The sequence below is a fragment of the Macrobrachium nipponense genome, chromosome 14 (genome assembly GCF_015104395.2).
Source record: "Macrobrachium nipponense isolate FS-2020 chromosome 14, ASM1510439v2, whole genome shotgun sequence".
NCBI classification, from domain to species: domain Eukaryota; kingdom Metazoa; phylum Arthropoda; class Malacostraca; order Decapoda; family Palaemonidae; genus Macrobrachium; species Macrobrachium nipponense.
The window spans coordinates 38,730,063-38,745,062 of NC_087207.1; the positions used below are offsets into that span (position 1 = coordinate 38,730,063).

A 15,000-nucleotide genomic window follows, 5' to 3' on the forward strand; every position below is an offset into this window, starting at 1 on the left:
TTTTACTTAATTTGATCCAAGAATTAATTCAACTTTACTTTGTTTTCAAGTAACAGTAATTTTCCCTGATACTGTGAATTTCACTTATAAATTTTGAATTTGATAATAAATTTTTGTATTTAAAATTTTTATAAGTGTTTTTATTTCTAACCAGTATATTTGCATTTGATTATATTGGTGATAGGTAGAAACATAGAGTGGTAATTGATTTGCTTTCCTTCAATTTACTTGAAGTGACTTAGAACCAGGGAAGTACTTAGACTTCTGAAATCAGGGAAATACTTAGACTTTGAAAGTTGTTGATGGAGTGATGCCCTTTGATTAATTTAATTACTTACAAGATTACCTCACACCTGTTTTGATGAACTTAGTCTGATTTTCTGCAATACTGGTAAGTGTTAAGGGATCACTGTTGCCTTTAGAGTATTCAGTCGTTTAATACGTGTTATGTGGGTTCAGGTGTCTGGCTTTTGGTGAGGTAATAATTGATAAATGGTAACCAGATACTTGGCACTTCGTAACAATATATATATATATATATATATATATATATATATATATATATATACTATATATATATATATATATATATATATATATTGTTTTAGTCTCTAAAACATAATATTTATATACGTAGATACGTATATATATATGTATACATTTAATATATATATATATATATATATATATATATATATAACCCACAGTTTTTTGCTATGGCTCGGCGTAAGCGATCTCTTTTGGGAACGCACAGCTTCCCAAAAAAAAATTGTGAGTAAAGGAACTCCTTGAAAAATTATGCTAAAGTAATCAATCTTACAAAATATTAATTATGTTTAATAAGGTGGATGTTGAGGTTAACAGCCATTTTGGCAAAATTGGAACTATAATACAGAAAATGGGTTTATTGTCTTCATTTGGACCGTTCACGTAGAATATTATAAGAATTTAACAAGCATTGGAACTCTCTCTCTCTCTCTCTCTCTCTCTCTCTCTCTCTCTCTCACACACACACACACACACACACACACACACACACACAATAAATTCACAAGTGGCATTATCATCATAATCCGACCAATTCTGTATAAGTAAAGGGATATAATACAGTTCTCTCTCTCTCTCTCTCTCTCTCTCTCTCTCTCTCTCTCTCTCTCTCTCTCACTAATTGCATCGCTCGCGATCAAAGTGCACATCACCCACCTTGATGTCGGAATGACTTCGCGCCCGTTTTCTCCCACGCCCATCCCAGAGAGCAAAGATCTGCCCCTCGGTGATGTCTACCCTCACGAAACAGAACCTTGGTTTGTTTGTGTGTTCTTGTGTTTTTCTACACCGGCTGTGGTGAGAGAATTATTAATATATCATTATACATTCTTATCTTTTTATTAATTTATTAATTCTTTTTTTTTTCTTTTTGTATTTCCCTTTATCGCCTCTTTCTTCTTCCTGATAAACACCATATTCTTTGGAAGCTTGAATTTCAAGTCAGTGGCCCCTGTGGTGGGCTTGTTCCATATGAATAGGGGTCATCTTCTGAGTAATAATAAAAAATAATAATAATAATTATTATTATTATTATTATTATTATTATTATTATATTATTATTATTATTATTATTATTATTATTATTCATAACGAGTGTAACCAGACAACTGAATCCCATTTCTGAGCTGTATTATTTTATTATTTATTTTTCTAATTATTAATTTTTGGCTCGCCAGATGAATTTGTTCTCTAACGCTTTGTTCTCAAATTCCAGGTGAAACGTGAAGCAATGCGAGGTTAAAGAAGTTGGACAGCTAAGCAGGAGGAGGGCAAAGGGAATGAATGAACGGAAAGTAAAAGGCGGAAAGCAAAGAGCTTAGGATTCAGTTCGGGCACTGTTCACTGTAGGTGGTGGTACCCATCCTAGCGGGGGAAGGGAGACCTGGATGTGGGGAAGGGGGTTGGGTTTGTCTAGCTAGAGGCTGGAGGGCCAAATTCCACCTTCTGGATTTCAGTGCTGGAAACGAACGTCAACTCCAGCAGCTTTCCATTCCAAATTCGCTTCTGGAATATTGCGTTCGGTTATGCAAAACGACGTGAGCGAAGTGTTTCATAATTTTACGGCCGCTCGCATGAAATCAACCAGGTTTTAGGTTTGGGTGGGAGGGGGGCGGACCTGTCGTGGGTAGGGGGGCTAAGGCTTAATTGCTTTCCAGGTAGTAAGAGAAATACATGAATTTCGGTTTTTTTTTCTTTTCTTTTTTTTTTTTTAATGTGGATTGCATTCCGCCACAAGTCCACAAGTCATTTCAAATTTGGATGTTCGAAACCTGAAGGAATCCTGTTTGGCCTTCCCGTATCGTATAATTGCTCGCATAATCTCTCGCTATCATAAATGGATTCCGTCCTTTAGTGTGTCTCAACAACTTACTGGCTGGGTGATTGATCTGTTAATTGTTCTGTGGCGTGTTGTTTGTGCGTCTGGATGATTTCACTGAAGCCTTCACCCGTCGCTCATGGTTGTCATCCGTGTCCTGAATTTGTTCGGTACACTACAATTCATCCAATTCCACCCCTTGGAAACGGACGCGATTTTGATGGAAAAATGATTAGGGAAAAGGACTGGCCGGATCACATCACTCCACGAAATGGTAACCGTCCACAGTAACATTGACGTACACACAAACGCACGCAGATACACACCACACATACACACACACACACACACACGTATATATATATATATATATATATATATATATATATATATATATATATATATATATATATATATATATCCAATATAGCACGAAGGAACGCATGCTTGGGAATATCCTTAAATCCACGGTAGAAAGGGTGAGTGAATTTTGAAAATGTAGAATATACTAGATGGTACTTGTTCCAAGTCCCCAGTTTTTCACTCACCTTTCTACCGTGGATTTAAGGATATATAATATATAAATATCTATATATATATATATATATATATATATATATATATATATAATATATATATAGTAATATATACACGCCACATAAAGTATGAGATGCACTATTGAGATTCGTATAAAACTGTTAGTAGAACACCTAGTTGCTCCAGTATCATAACGGATTATCGCAATTTTAAAATGATTGTTCTTGCGTTCTTATGACCAAAAAATAAGCTCCAGGATTCATGAATTAATATACTAATATACCCCTTATCACAAAAAATTTTGAGAAGAGGGAGATTCGTTGCCTAAAATCCTAAATAAAGCACAAAAGAAAAAAATCTTCTCAATCACTCTCTTGCTCTATCGCTGGAGCTCTTCGGTACTGGAAAGTGGCAACGCCAATTTTCATTGCATTCCTCGAATCGTGTAATCTGCGGTTTTTTTTAACTCTAAGGACTGGCTTACCTTAGAAAAGAAAAGATATCTAAACACCTCTCATGTAATACTGTAACCGAGGTTTGGTTTGGGCGACTGTGCCCGCCTTGATCGCCTTCACATAGAAATGACGAAGAAAAGGTTACTGGTGGTGGTTGCCTTACTTTAAGCTAGGCCTATGCCAGACTGGATCTTGTCCGAAGGGATCCGGTAAGTGTGGAAAGGTGCTAGAGGGAATAAGAGGCCTGGTGTGGACCTCTGGAATCGCTTCACCAACTGAAGCAAGAAAAAATAAAAAGTTACTGGTGTTTATACTTCTGCCGCGTGAGTGTCTTGTGGCGGGTGGACAAGACAAATCGACCGACAAGCGCTTCACGACGAGAGGTGCGAGGTGCCCTTGAATCGTTATTCATCGGAATACAGACGCCTTAACTGAGGTGACGTGACAGGAACACGGCTGAGCCGATGACTGTCATTAGTGAACTGGGATTTAATACCTCCAGGTTTGACAGCCAATACTTCACCCGGTGATCCGTATCTGATGGGATTTGTCCACGTTGGTTCACTTCGTCTCTGGGGTACGTTTCTCGCGAGTGGCAAATTTGTCAACTTTTTTCTTTTTCTTTGCAGCCTGAATGTGAATCATTAATCATATTCCTCGCTCATCATCTCGTAGAACAACTATGAAGGGTTTTCATATTGGTACTATGGGGGCTCACATTATCAACAATGATGCAAAAAGTAAATTAACTATTGATGTTCAACTGCAATAATGTAAAAAGACTGCCTGTTTGTGCTACTTTTAGTAGGCGGTCTACCTGCGTGTTTCTACAGTTTCGCCGTGTTTAGTACTAGCCCGTCGGGGGTGAAATGGCTCTAAGTGCATTTTACCAAATTTGATCCCCGAGGCTGGTATAAGGCCAGCTTAATCTTAAACAACAACAACCCTCAGTGCTACTTTGGGGACATTTGACCCCCGAGTGGCTAATACTAAACACGGCGAAACAGTGTAGAAATACGCAGGTAGACCGCCTACTAAAGTAGCACCCTGATTGCTCATTTGGTATTTTTTATAAGGTTATCATTTTGGATATGCTCTGAATTGCCACTACTGTTCCACGTGAAAATGACGTCTGTCATAGACAATACTGAAGGCGGAAACTTTAAAACCTGTTGCAACTGTGGATCAATCTTTAAACACTCGTACACTGAGAGAGATGTTACCAGGAGTAGGGAACACAGATTATCCATAATCCTTTAGAGTTTCCAACCATAACCCTTATTTCCAAAAACATTGGTAAACAGAAATGCAAGATGGTATTAAATGAAAAAAAATTGGAAAGAATAATAAATTTCACCCATTACAAAAAATTAGCGCCGTAGTTAGTTCTCTTTGCTAAAGGCTACATCCCCACCCCCCCACCCCCAACCCCTTTCCACCAGATAAAAAAAGTAGCCCTCTCAACTGAACGATTACATGTTGTAGACTACAATATTTACTTCTGAAACGTATAATAAACAAGAATACCAGTCCTTTGCCAATACGGAAACATTGCAAAATCTGCCCAGAACCAAAATTTAATGGCAGAGGTCTCATAAGCTTTAGTCCTACAACTCCCCCTCCCCCCACACACACAAAAGACATCCCATAAACCATTCTCTCCTAGACTCAGACGACCAGCTTTAGACCAATATAGTATCTATTTTCCCAAACATATAAGAAGCAGAAATACTAAGCATTAAGAAACATTGAAACCCAATGCAAAACCCGCCCAAATCCAAAAATGAACACCGGGGGATCCCATCAAGAGTGGTCTCGATCCCTCACTGGAACCTCACTATACCACAACCGCCGACAACCCCCCTCCCTCCCTTCCAGCAACCTCAAACCATACGTCACCCCCACCCCCTGACTCAGCAAGCGTCAGAGGCGGTTGCTCGTTTGTTCTGCAATACCAAAGGAGCATGCATATGCAATGAGCTTCTTGACATATACAATTAATCTATGCTTGCTCTCTCGCCAACTCAGGAAGGACGTAATTTCGACCTAAATTTAGATTAGATGACGCGGACGTTTCTTTGGGGCTTGTAAACGTACAACGAGAGAGAGAGAGAGAGAGAGAGTGGGGAGAAACGTTGAATCTCTCGACACGGTAAAGCTAAACATTTATGGAAATTCTAGTCATCTATAAAAATTATTTGTTAATAATATATATATATATATATATATATATATATATATATATATATATATATATACGTATGTATATTATATGCAGTGAAGCAGCAAGATGCGATAAAGTTTGACTATTTTCAATAGTTCCATATACTCTTTAGCTGAATTCAAATATTTCAGGAGAGAACAAAAGCAGTTATATACGCATACATATATTATACAGTACATAATAATACCTTTAATTACTTAAACTGAAAGACTATATTGTAAAATGGAAGGAAAACAAAGTGATGTAGTTAAATGTAATAAATGTTATATATATATATATATATATAATTTTTTTTCAGGATTCCAGGGTGGTGGCAAGTGATCCATAATGCCCATATGTGCGGGAGCCCATGTATATATATATATACTATATATATATATATATATATATATATATATATATATATATATATATATATAGTTTATATGTGTAAACATTTGCAAGTAAATATTTATAATTGCCACCTGAAAATTATGGAGTATGTAAGTGCCTGCTTGCCTTAACTTTTTCGATTATGTTCTCTGTCTGCAAACTTGTAATTCTTCATGAAAACGAGGAAGGATATTCTTTATAGAATATCGTGGCCTCTATCTCACGTCCATAAGACTATATACTTTATAGAAAGATAGATAACACTGCTGGATATAAAATTCAACAAATGAAGGTTTTAAACATTGTTTACTATAAACGCCATCGTCCGTGATCGCACCCGAAGCATTCGTGTTTTGACTTGGAATATTCTTTCCAGCCTTCGTGCTGGGCAAATTATATCTGTCCTCAGTCGGAGAGAAATCGAGACACACAACTCTGCCTGCGGCCCAGATGTCAGCTTGTTAAGAAACGAACCTTGGTTGGCGTAAGACGCCACAGGAATACTAGGAGCAGTCCTATCATATCGCGTCAAACTACCAAAGGAGTCTCTCTCTCTCTCTCTCTCTCTCTCTCTCTCTCTCTCTCTCTCTCTCTTCCTTTTGTTTGTACGTAAATGCTTTAACTGCAGATCAGACAAATTCACAGAGCGCAACGATACGTCATTGTAACAAGCAACAATAAAGTATCGCAGGAGGAGTTGCGGTCGGTTGTATGATCAGCTAGAAAGACAAGACAAACGAGTATGAAGAATAAATGATACCATGCCACCCAATGACAACATTCGTTAATAGCCAACCCAGATGAACCACAAACGCGGTAAGAAAATACTTGAGCTAATTTATTCCTATGTAAATGAACAGAAGGGCAGCCAAATGGAGGATAAGGCAACGCGATCACGATTATATGAATTCCAAATTCGAATAGCAGAGCTCCGTCGACTCAAATGGAAAGAGGTGCGCGCCAACGCAGGCTACCCACCCGCCTCGGCTATACCTTTCGTCCTTCTCTGTGGATGAGTTGGAACTCTGTCCGAGTGTATCTCTATTCACTTACTTTGTAAATTAGTTGTTCTTTTTAACTGTTTGTGAATGAGCACATTTCCAAGTTAACCTTTCTCAGAATATGCGGTCTTTTTTTTTTAGGAATGGCAATGACATTTTAAACCTTGTAAGATGATATCTTCTGCTTGATGTCTTCCAGAAACCAGTTTTTAATAGGGTAATACTGTTGCTCTTCGCATCTTCAGCGCACTAGTCTCATTGGTAAGAGCAGCCAAGCTCTCGCCATGCATTTTCGCCGTCCTGATTTTATTAAGATGCCATGCCAGGTGCAGTGTGTGTGTGCTGTCCTTCACAAGAGGTGTTTTGTTCCTTTAGTAGTACACAGTAAAACTGTGAGACTGTCTGCCAGTTAGCGTGATAGATGTTGGTGGTGTTACTGATTATTTTCCAAGCTGCATTGCTTATCTTGATATATTAGCTATAATCTACCCTCACATCACTGACTTTTTACTCTATATATTTCTGGTTCTAATTACTTGTTACTAAGAATCTTTCAACTTCTTTATTGGACTTCCACTTCCTTCATCTTAATGTTCTTTTTTTTCCTGGTTCCTGGATCATTAAACGCTCACTTCCATGACGCAGTTGCGGACACACTACACTGCTAGACTTGAATACGACTTCCGTAACTTAAAAGGGGTTTTCTACTTTTGCTTATCATTCCATCTTTTGTTCTAAAGGGTCCACAATAATACAAAATGTAAAAAGTCCGTGTATAATTTTGAAGACTTTACAGAAAGCTTTCGAACCCTTCCCTGGGCTCATCTTCAGTCCAAATGAACAATAACTTACAACAAGTACAGAGGTAAATTTAAAAAACACGAGTCGTTGAAGATCGTTGACAACGGTCGATAGCTCGTTAATGGGCCAGGTGATGAAGAAAGGGGGTAGTTAACAACTAGGTGATACCCTCTCCCCTATCAATCCTTCTGGCTGCAATTTTGTTGGATCTTCGTAGAGGTTGTTGCAACATTATATTCTCTTAAAAAAGTAAAGAATTTTGCATAAAATAATCATCTATTTTAATCAGCATATACATGATATACTAAAAAATCAAATAAAACTTCATTAAAGATTATGTTCCCTTAGTGAGCGATTAGTAATCTGCATGCAATTAGATAAATAACTATATGCACTCCTTTGACAACAAATGCAATTTTGATTTACATTTCCCTTAAAAAGACCAAAAAACTATACCTATCGAGTCAATAGCCACAGATCCTCATCTCGTCATTTTGGTTTCAGGCAAGACATTTTTCAGAGATTGAAACGTCATGGTTGGTTGGAAATTTCAGAGGTCCATACGAAGCCTCTGAATCCCTTTCATACCTCACCTCTTTAAGGGCATAGATATATACTGGTATATTACTGACATATGGCCAGCTCACTCGAAACCAACCACTGGAAGGGCAGCAGCATCAGTAACAATGCTAGTTTATTTCCAACGTTTTGCAATACCATGTCGCATCATCAGGGGTACTTTTCCTGGAAAATTAACAACATTGACTCTTAGTTTTACTGTGTTTATGGACTATTTTCTTGTGACAAATGTCATCGGATGAGAAGGGAAAGAGAGCATAATTTCTCCTTTTAATTAAGAACTGTATATTTTGTTGCAGTAGTGAAATATTTATTTAGTAGTTTCCTTAGAATGCTGTCAAAGATTTGGGAGCTGTTTACTGAAGGCTGGAACTTTATACTTTTTAGTGTCTTGTATTGCTTATAAATAGTTTTAAGTATTTTGCAAGTGAACTTTTCAATGTCATGTGGTTGCATTTAAGTGTTTGATGTTTTAATTACATGAAGCACAATTAAATACAACCGTATAGCATGGAAAAGTACACTTGCAAAACATTTAAATGTGCTCCTAAGCAATACAAGACCCTAAAAAGTATAAAATTCCTAACCTTTAGTAAACAGCTTCTGTCTCTGACAGCAATGTAAGGAACTACTATACCAATATTTCACTACAGCAACAAAATATTACACAGTTCTTAAAATGAGAATTCATGCAGCCTTCCCTTCTTATCCGATGTCAACTTTCACAAGAAAATAGTCCATAAACACATTGGTACTATTGATTTTCAACAATATTTTAGCTCTGCTTTTTACAGTAAAATAAGAATTAATATAGAGCCCCGAATGATGCGATATGGTATTGTGAAACGTTGGGAATAAACTATAGTATTGTTACTGATGCTGTTGTCCTTCCCAGTATATATATATATATATATATTATATATAGATATATATATATATATATATCTATATATTATATATAATATATATATATATTAGTAGTCGACCCCAGTATTTGCGGAGGATGGGGACCAGAACCACCAGCGATTAGCTAAAATCTGCGAATATTGACACTCCCTCTAAAATCGCTTATAACTGCCTCTTTTGATAGTTCAATCACCACATAATATACCTTAAACTATCATCCTAAAGCATGGCAAGGATCTTGTCATAAGCCCAGTTTGTTTTAGTTTTGGTTTTTTGTTAGTATGGTGTTTTTACGTTGCATGGAACCAATGGCTATTCAGCAGCGGGACCAACGGCTTTACGCGACTTCCGAAACACGTCGAGAGTGAACTTCTATCACTAGAAATACACATCTCTATCACTAGAAATACACATCGAAATCGCGGCTACCAAGGTGGCAGGCCAAGACCATACCGATCACGCCACTGAGGTGCCCATAAGCTCAGTTATCTTTACCTATACAAAGACACAAACCACAATCATTTAGAAGCACTGTCTGCAATGACCGGAACTCTGCACGTGGCTGTCAATTTCCTTTGTCTCATCTGCCCCAGTGACACCTTTCCCTTCTTCCTCCTCAAGACTGAGCCCTTCGTTGACTATGCCACCATAGCATCCCTCTTCTGTGCCATTCCCCTGAGCAGGGCATTCCAGAATGGGACTGTTATTCGTGTTCCCACCGAAGGACACTTGTGTCCCTGAGGGCATACTCGCCATTTCCACCGGTGGTTCCTGGGAATTTGACATTGCTGATTCCTCCGTCGCATTGCTGTCGGTTCTCTGCAGTGTCATCTTAAATATCTCTTGCAAGCTCTCTTTCACCAGCTGCCTCTTCTGCTTGCTCAGTAAGAAGATGATGAACACGATGACTCCCTGAAGTGTATTGAGGAGGTCGGTGACGACCCTGAAAGTATTCAAAACTCCATTAGTCGTGTTTACTGTACTCAAATTTTCTGTCCATGTATACAATGTACTCTTCATTATGTTGATGTTTCTTATTAATGCTACGTTAAAGTTTCTACACCCTTCACCAAAATTCAAAAATAAAATTACAAATTCTTAAATAGCCTTCCGTAATTTTGTTTGGATGAAATCTGAATATCAGGTGAAGTAAAAAGTTTGCACAAATCATTACTGGAGGAAACGAGATTCGGTGCTCGAATCTAATACATGAATAGAGCGATAAGCGGTCTATGTTTTTTGGAACCCGGTAGTGGGCTGGTGCCATCAGTGTACCTCACGCAGTGCACTGTATGGGCATTACTCCAGGTTATTTGCAAAGTACATTTGACCCCTAGCTGCAGCCCATTTCACTCCTTTTACTGTACGTCTTTTCATATGCTCTTTCTTCCACATCACTCTCTACCGTGTCCCAACAATTGTTTCACAGTGAAACTGCGAGGTCTTCCTCCTATCACGCCTTCAAAACCTCATGTACCCTCAACTTCGATTTCAGTGCTGAATGACCTCATTAATCCCAAGGCTTGGTCTTGGGCATAAATCTTAAATTAAAAACCCACGTTCAATGGAGGATCAAATATTTGGTAACAATTGTGTAATAAAGCAGAAGCTATTCAACAAGCCTGGTATGAATGGTATTTATGTTAAACAGCCTCATGAGTAATGTAAACACTGGTCCAACTTGTGAACTGTGAGGCCATTCTTGAACTGAATTTCCTTAGTGGAAGTGAATTGCTTCAGCTGTACATTAACCGAAAGAAATGTGGTAGAGGCGAGAAATGTATGAATGCGATTGACATATGAGGGTCTTCTGATGTGGTTTGGTCACGTGGGGGATGGGACAGTGTGACTAGTCTAGATGCAGTGAAAGAGACGGCAAAGGAACAGAGGGCTCTTCCTATCCAAGGAGAATAAGAGTGCATAAGATGAAAGGGAAAGTTCGCAGAGCATAGAAGAGGACTGGCAAATGCTGAAAAGCTTTCTTCTGCGTGGTTACACGAAGATGATGATGCTGTGGAAGTTCTTTGCACAAGAGTTCATCCTTGACTGGTAGTTAACTGAAAGATGAGCTTGACCGAGTCTTGTGTCTATCTGGATCCAAACACTATTAATGAAACCGATATATATATATATATATATATAATATATATATATTATATATATACATATGTGTGTGTGTATGTGTGTATGTAGGCTGCTATGTATGTGTGCGTGTGTACCGGTTTCATTAACAGAGTATGTATTCAGATAGAAACAAGACATGTCTTAGGCAAGTTCATCTTTCAGTCGTTTTATATATAGTGTGCATGTGTGTGTGTAAAGATAGCATCACAAGCAATCAACCAAGGTCTCACCAGGCATCCATAGGAGGGATCTTCAGGGAAAGCACCTCCGTGAACCAGCAGAAGGTCATTACGACGAAGAGACTCAGTCTCTGACGAAATCTGTAAGAAATTGAGAAATTGTTCTTCATTAGGGTCTTGCGAGTCCTTGTTTTATACATCCATTTGTCTTATTTTAGCTCAAAATTAAGCTACATTTGTAGCATTCTAAAATAAATCTATTGAGATGGCTTTGTGTGTGCGCCCACATTTTTCTGTCCACCCTCAGATCTTAAGCACTACTGGGGCTAGAGGGCTGTAAATTAATTAGTTGATCATTCACCCTCCAATCATCAAACATACCAAATTGCAGCCCTGTAGCCTCGGTAGTTATTTTACTTAGGATTAAGGTCAGCTAAGATCATGCCTCTGGCACCGCAACAAAGGCCCGCTGAGAGCTTCATGGACCACGGCTCATACAGCATTATACCGAGACCACCGAAAGGTCTATATCGCTTTTCGGTAGCCTTGACTATACGCTGTACAGAAAACTCGACTGCACCAAAGAAACATTGGCGCATTTTTCACTATTTTCAATGAAATCCATACGAACAAAAAAACTCACAACGAGAGATGCTTCCTGTTGAAGGCTCGTGGAGCCTTGCGTTTCTGATGGCAGCACTCCATTCCTGGCTCTGCTAGGCACAGTAGGTAGATCACGTGACTCAACATGCAGAGACTCAGGATGTTCAACGTCGCTATGGCCAGGTAAAGGTAGAGGAACTGCGCCATCTTCTCTGAGTGTTAGAAATAATTAATTAATCAATAAATTAAAGTCAAGTTTCTGCAAGATTTGGCAATATTCATAAAAGTCAAATATCTGTAAGCTTTGGCAATATTCATAAAAGTCAAATTTCTGCCAAATTTGGTAATATTCATTGATAGCATTTCAAGGAAATGTAATGTTTTTAAATTTACTTGATGGCACACTCAGGTAAGGTTTCCTCTGCATATTTATGTTTTCAGTCAGTCAGACAATTAAGTTTAAGTATATCTTGGTTTTATTTACCAGACCACTGAGCTGATTAACGGCTCTCCTAGGGCTGGCCCGGAGGATTAGATATTTTTTTTCGTGGCTAGGAACCAATTGTTACGTAGCAACAGGACCTACAACTTATTGTGGGATCCGAACAATTAATCCTCAGCCTATTTACGCACATAAAAAATCATTTTAAAAAACCTGAAGATGCTGTGAACTATCTGCAGGAACCTTCCACAATATACTACAGTGGCAAATGTGAGGGAGAGAACACTCGAACAAAATATTATAAAGAATCAAGATCATTACCAAACAGACAAACTAGAACTTAACGAAGGTTACAAACTCGAACAAAAACTATTTTCATTTTTAATTTCCTTCACCTTCGTACCAACAGGACTCCTTTCCAAAACCTGGGATGAACATCCAGTCGGAGGCCTCCGGCGGGAGAGATTGCATGATGAGAGTCACCAGGGCGATGACCAAGGGACACCCAAAGGCGTAGGCTGCATACACGAGGAATATTTGTATGTCGTTCTCTAGGATCCCCCTGAGAGGGATAAGTTTCACTGTGGATCTGCCGATAAGAAAAGTGTTTCAAAGTAAGCAAAGACGAAGGAGAAAAGGAGTTATTAACTATAATCTCATTCTCTTCTGTAAGTTCTGAAGTTAGATACTGACTGAAAGATTCTGTTGTGGATTATGCTAAATATGTTATCACAGTCGTGTATATCAACAGATGAATAACTATGCGCGTGCACACACACACTCCACTGACACTGACTATTAGGCTGTCATGAGAGGTGTCAGTTGATACGGACTCTTTCGTACATCTGAGTGGAAAGTCGATGTTCCCCCACTGAGAGTCGATGTTTCCCCCCTGAAAGTCGATGTTCCCCAACCATTCTGTGGTTCGAGTTCACCTGGTGACGGATCACTCGTTAACTTATAAATTCCTCTTCAGGGTTCATACCAAGGTTGAGGGAATTTGATATTATACGACATTTGTAGCTTAGTGTTTATGAATATATATAGAAATGAGAGCATAGTATACTCGTACAGTATGTATATACATTGTAACGGGGGTCCCTCGTGTTATGCCATCTCTTCTTCCAATTAACATAATGTAAGGAAACCCAGAAGAAAGTAAACACAGGTGAATTCACCCTTCTCTCTCACTCACCACATCCTTTAAGGAATTACCCTTTAATTGCCTTTTGTTCGTTTGGCCGCTGGTGCCTTGTTTTTCAAGATTCACTGGCTGGGAGAGCAAGTTCACTTGAGGGCATGCTACGCCACCAGTTGAGGGTGACCAGCCGCTATATTTAAAATCCCAAGCTGCATGGTTAACCTGGAATGGCCTTGGGGCAGAGATGCACCAGAGGACAGGTAACCCCCTCTACCAGGATGCTGGCAAACCATCTCCGAAGACATAAAGTCGAGAGCACCAGACGAACAGTCGTCACACTCTCTGCCAGAATGGAAGACAGAGCATGTCTTGGACTCTAGTCTGCAGCGTCGACGTAGACCTGATTGGCTGCCGCCGAAGGCAGTGGCCGTCTTTAGAGGCACCCTCTTGCCAGAGGGCATAAGAGGAAGCTCCTCCAAGGCCCCCAGTTCCTGAAGAAGCAATTCCAGCACTGACAAGCCCTTGCGCCACAGAATCAGACACGATCGCCAACGAATGGTCGACAGTTTGCCGCGAAGAAGGCCAAGAGGAGGTTCCTGACGGGGGTATGGTGGGGGGGGTGCCCCAATCCAAGCAACCGCTCCTGCTGCTACTGCTGGAATGGAACTCCCGAAGTTTTGAGTCACAGCAAATGCGGAAAAGTCTGCATACTTATTAGTATCAGACTTGGAAGCCAAATATAAGCACCTAAAAAGGACAGTAAGACCTAATAGGAATGCAGAACTAATCATCACTCCAAAAGATCAAGAAACCGCCGAGTTCCTGAAGAAACACACCCAGTTCCAGTTGCTAGATCCAAATGAATGGATCTAGAAGGCTGTAATATGCAAGTTCCTGACCTGCTTGCCCCTAGACCCGATCCCTCAGCTGCAGAACGTCCTGAGGGCCAAGAGATACATCAGAAAATCAGGAGATCTAACGGAAAAAGTCATTGCCGCCTTCAAGGGACACATCCCAAGTCACATTTCCCTCGGGGTATGGGGAACCTTCCCCACCGAAGCCTTCACACCAGAGCCCCTACGATGCTTCAATGTCAAAAGTTTGGACATCACAGCAGCCGCTGCAAAGGGCAAGAGAAGTGTGGGATATTCAGCCAACTACACCCCACCAAACAGTGCCAGGACACCTACAAGAATGGAAAAGAAGTGGCAAGCAAATGCCCCAACTGTTCCAGCCAACACCATGATTGGAACAAGCGATGCAGTGCAAGA

General features: G+C 39.5%; 1 protein-coding gene across 6 annotated transcripts in view; it reads right to left on the reverse strand.

Moving 5' to 3' along the window:
- Positions 1 to 9,302: 9,302 nt before the first annotated feature.
- Positions 9,303 to 15,000, reverse strand: part of LOC135226486 (probable G-protein coupled receptor Mth-like 1) — a 17,042-nt gene continuing 11,344 nt past the window's right edge. For 3 of the 6 annotated variants that reach the window (XM_064266097.1, XM_064266098.1, XM_064266099.1), the window contains 4 exons: positions 12,984 to 13,177; positions 12,187 to 12,358; positions 11,595 to 11,684; positions 9,303 to 10,183 (listed from right to left, as the gene is read on the reverse strand). In XM_064266097.1, coding sequence (XP_064122167.1) covers positions 9,763 to 10,183; positions 11,595 to 11,684; positions 12,187 to 12,358; positions 12,984 to 13,177 — 877 coding nt within the window. In that variant the 3' untranslated portion in view covers positions 9,303 to 9,762. The remainder of the gene's footprint in view (positions 10,184 to 11,594; positions 11,685 to 12,186; positions 12,359 to 12,983; positions 13,178 to 15,000) is intronic. The other 3 variants (XM_064266101.1, XM_064266100.1, XM_064266102.1) reach the window with 3 other exon arrangements.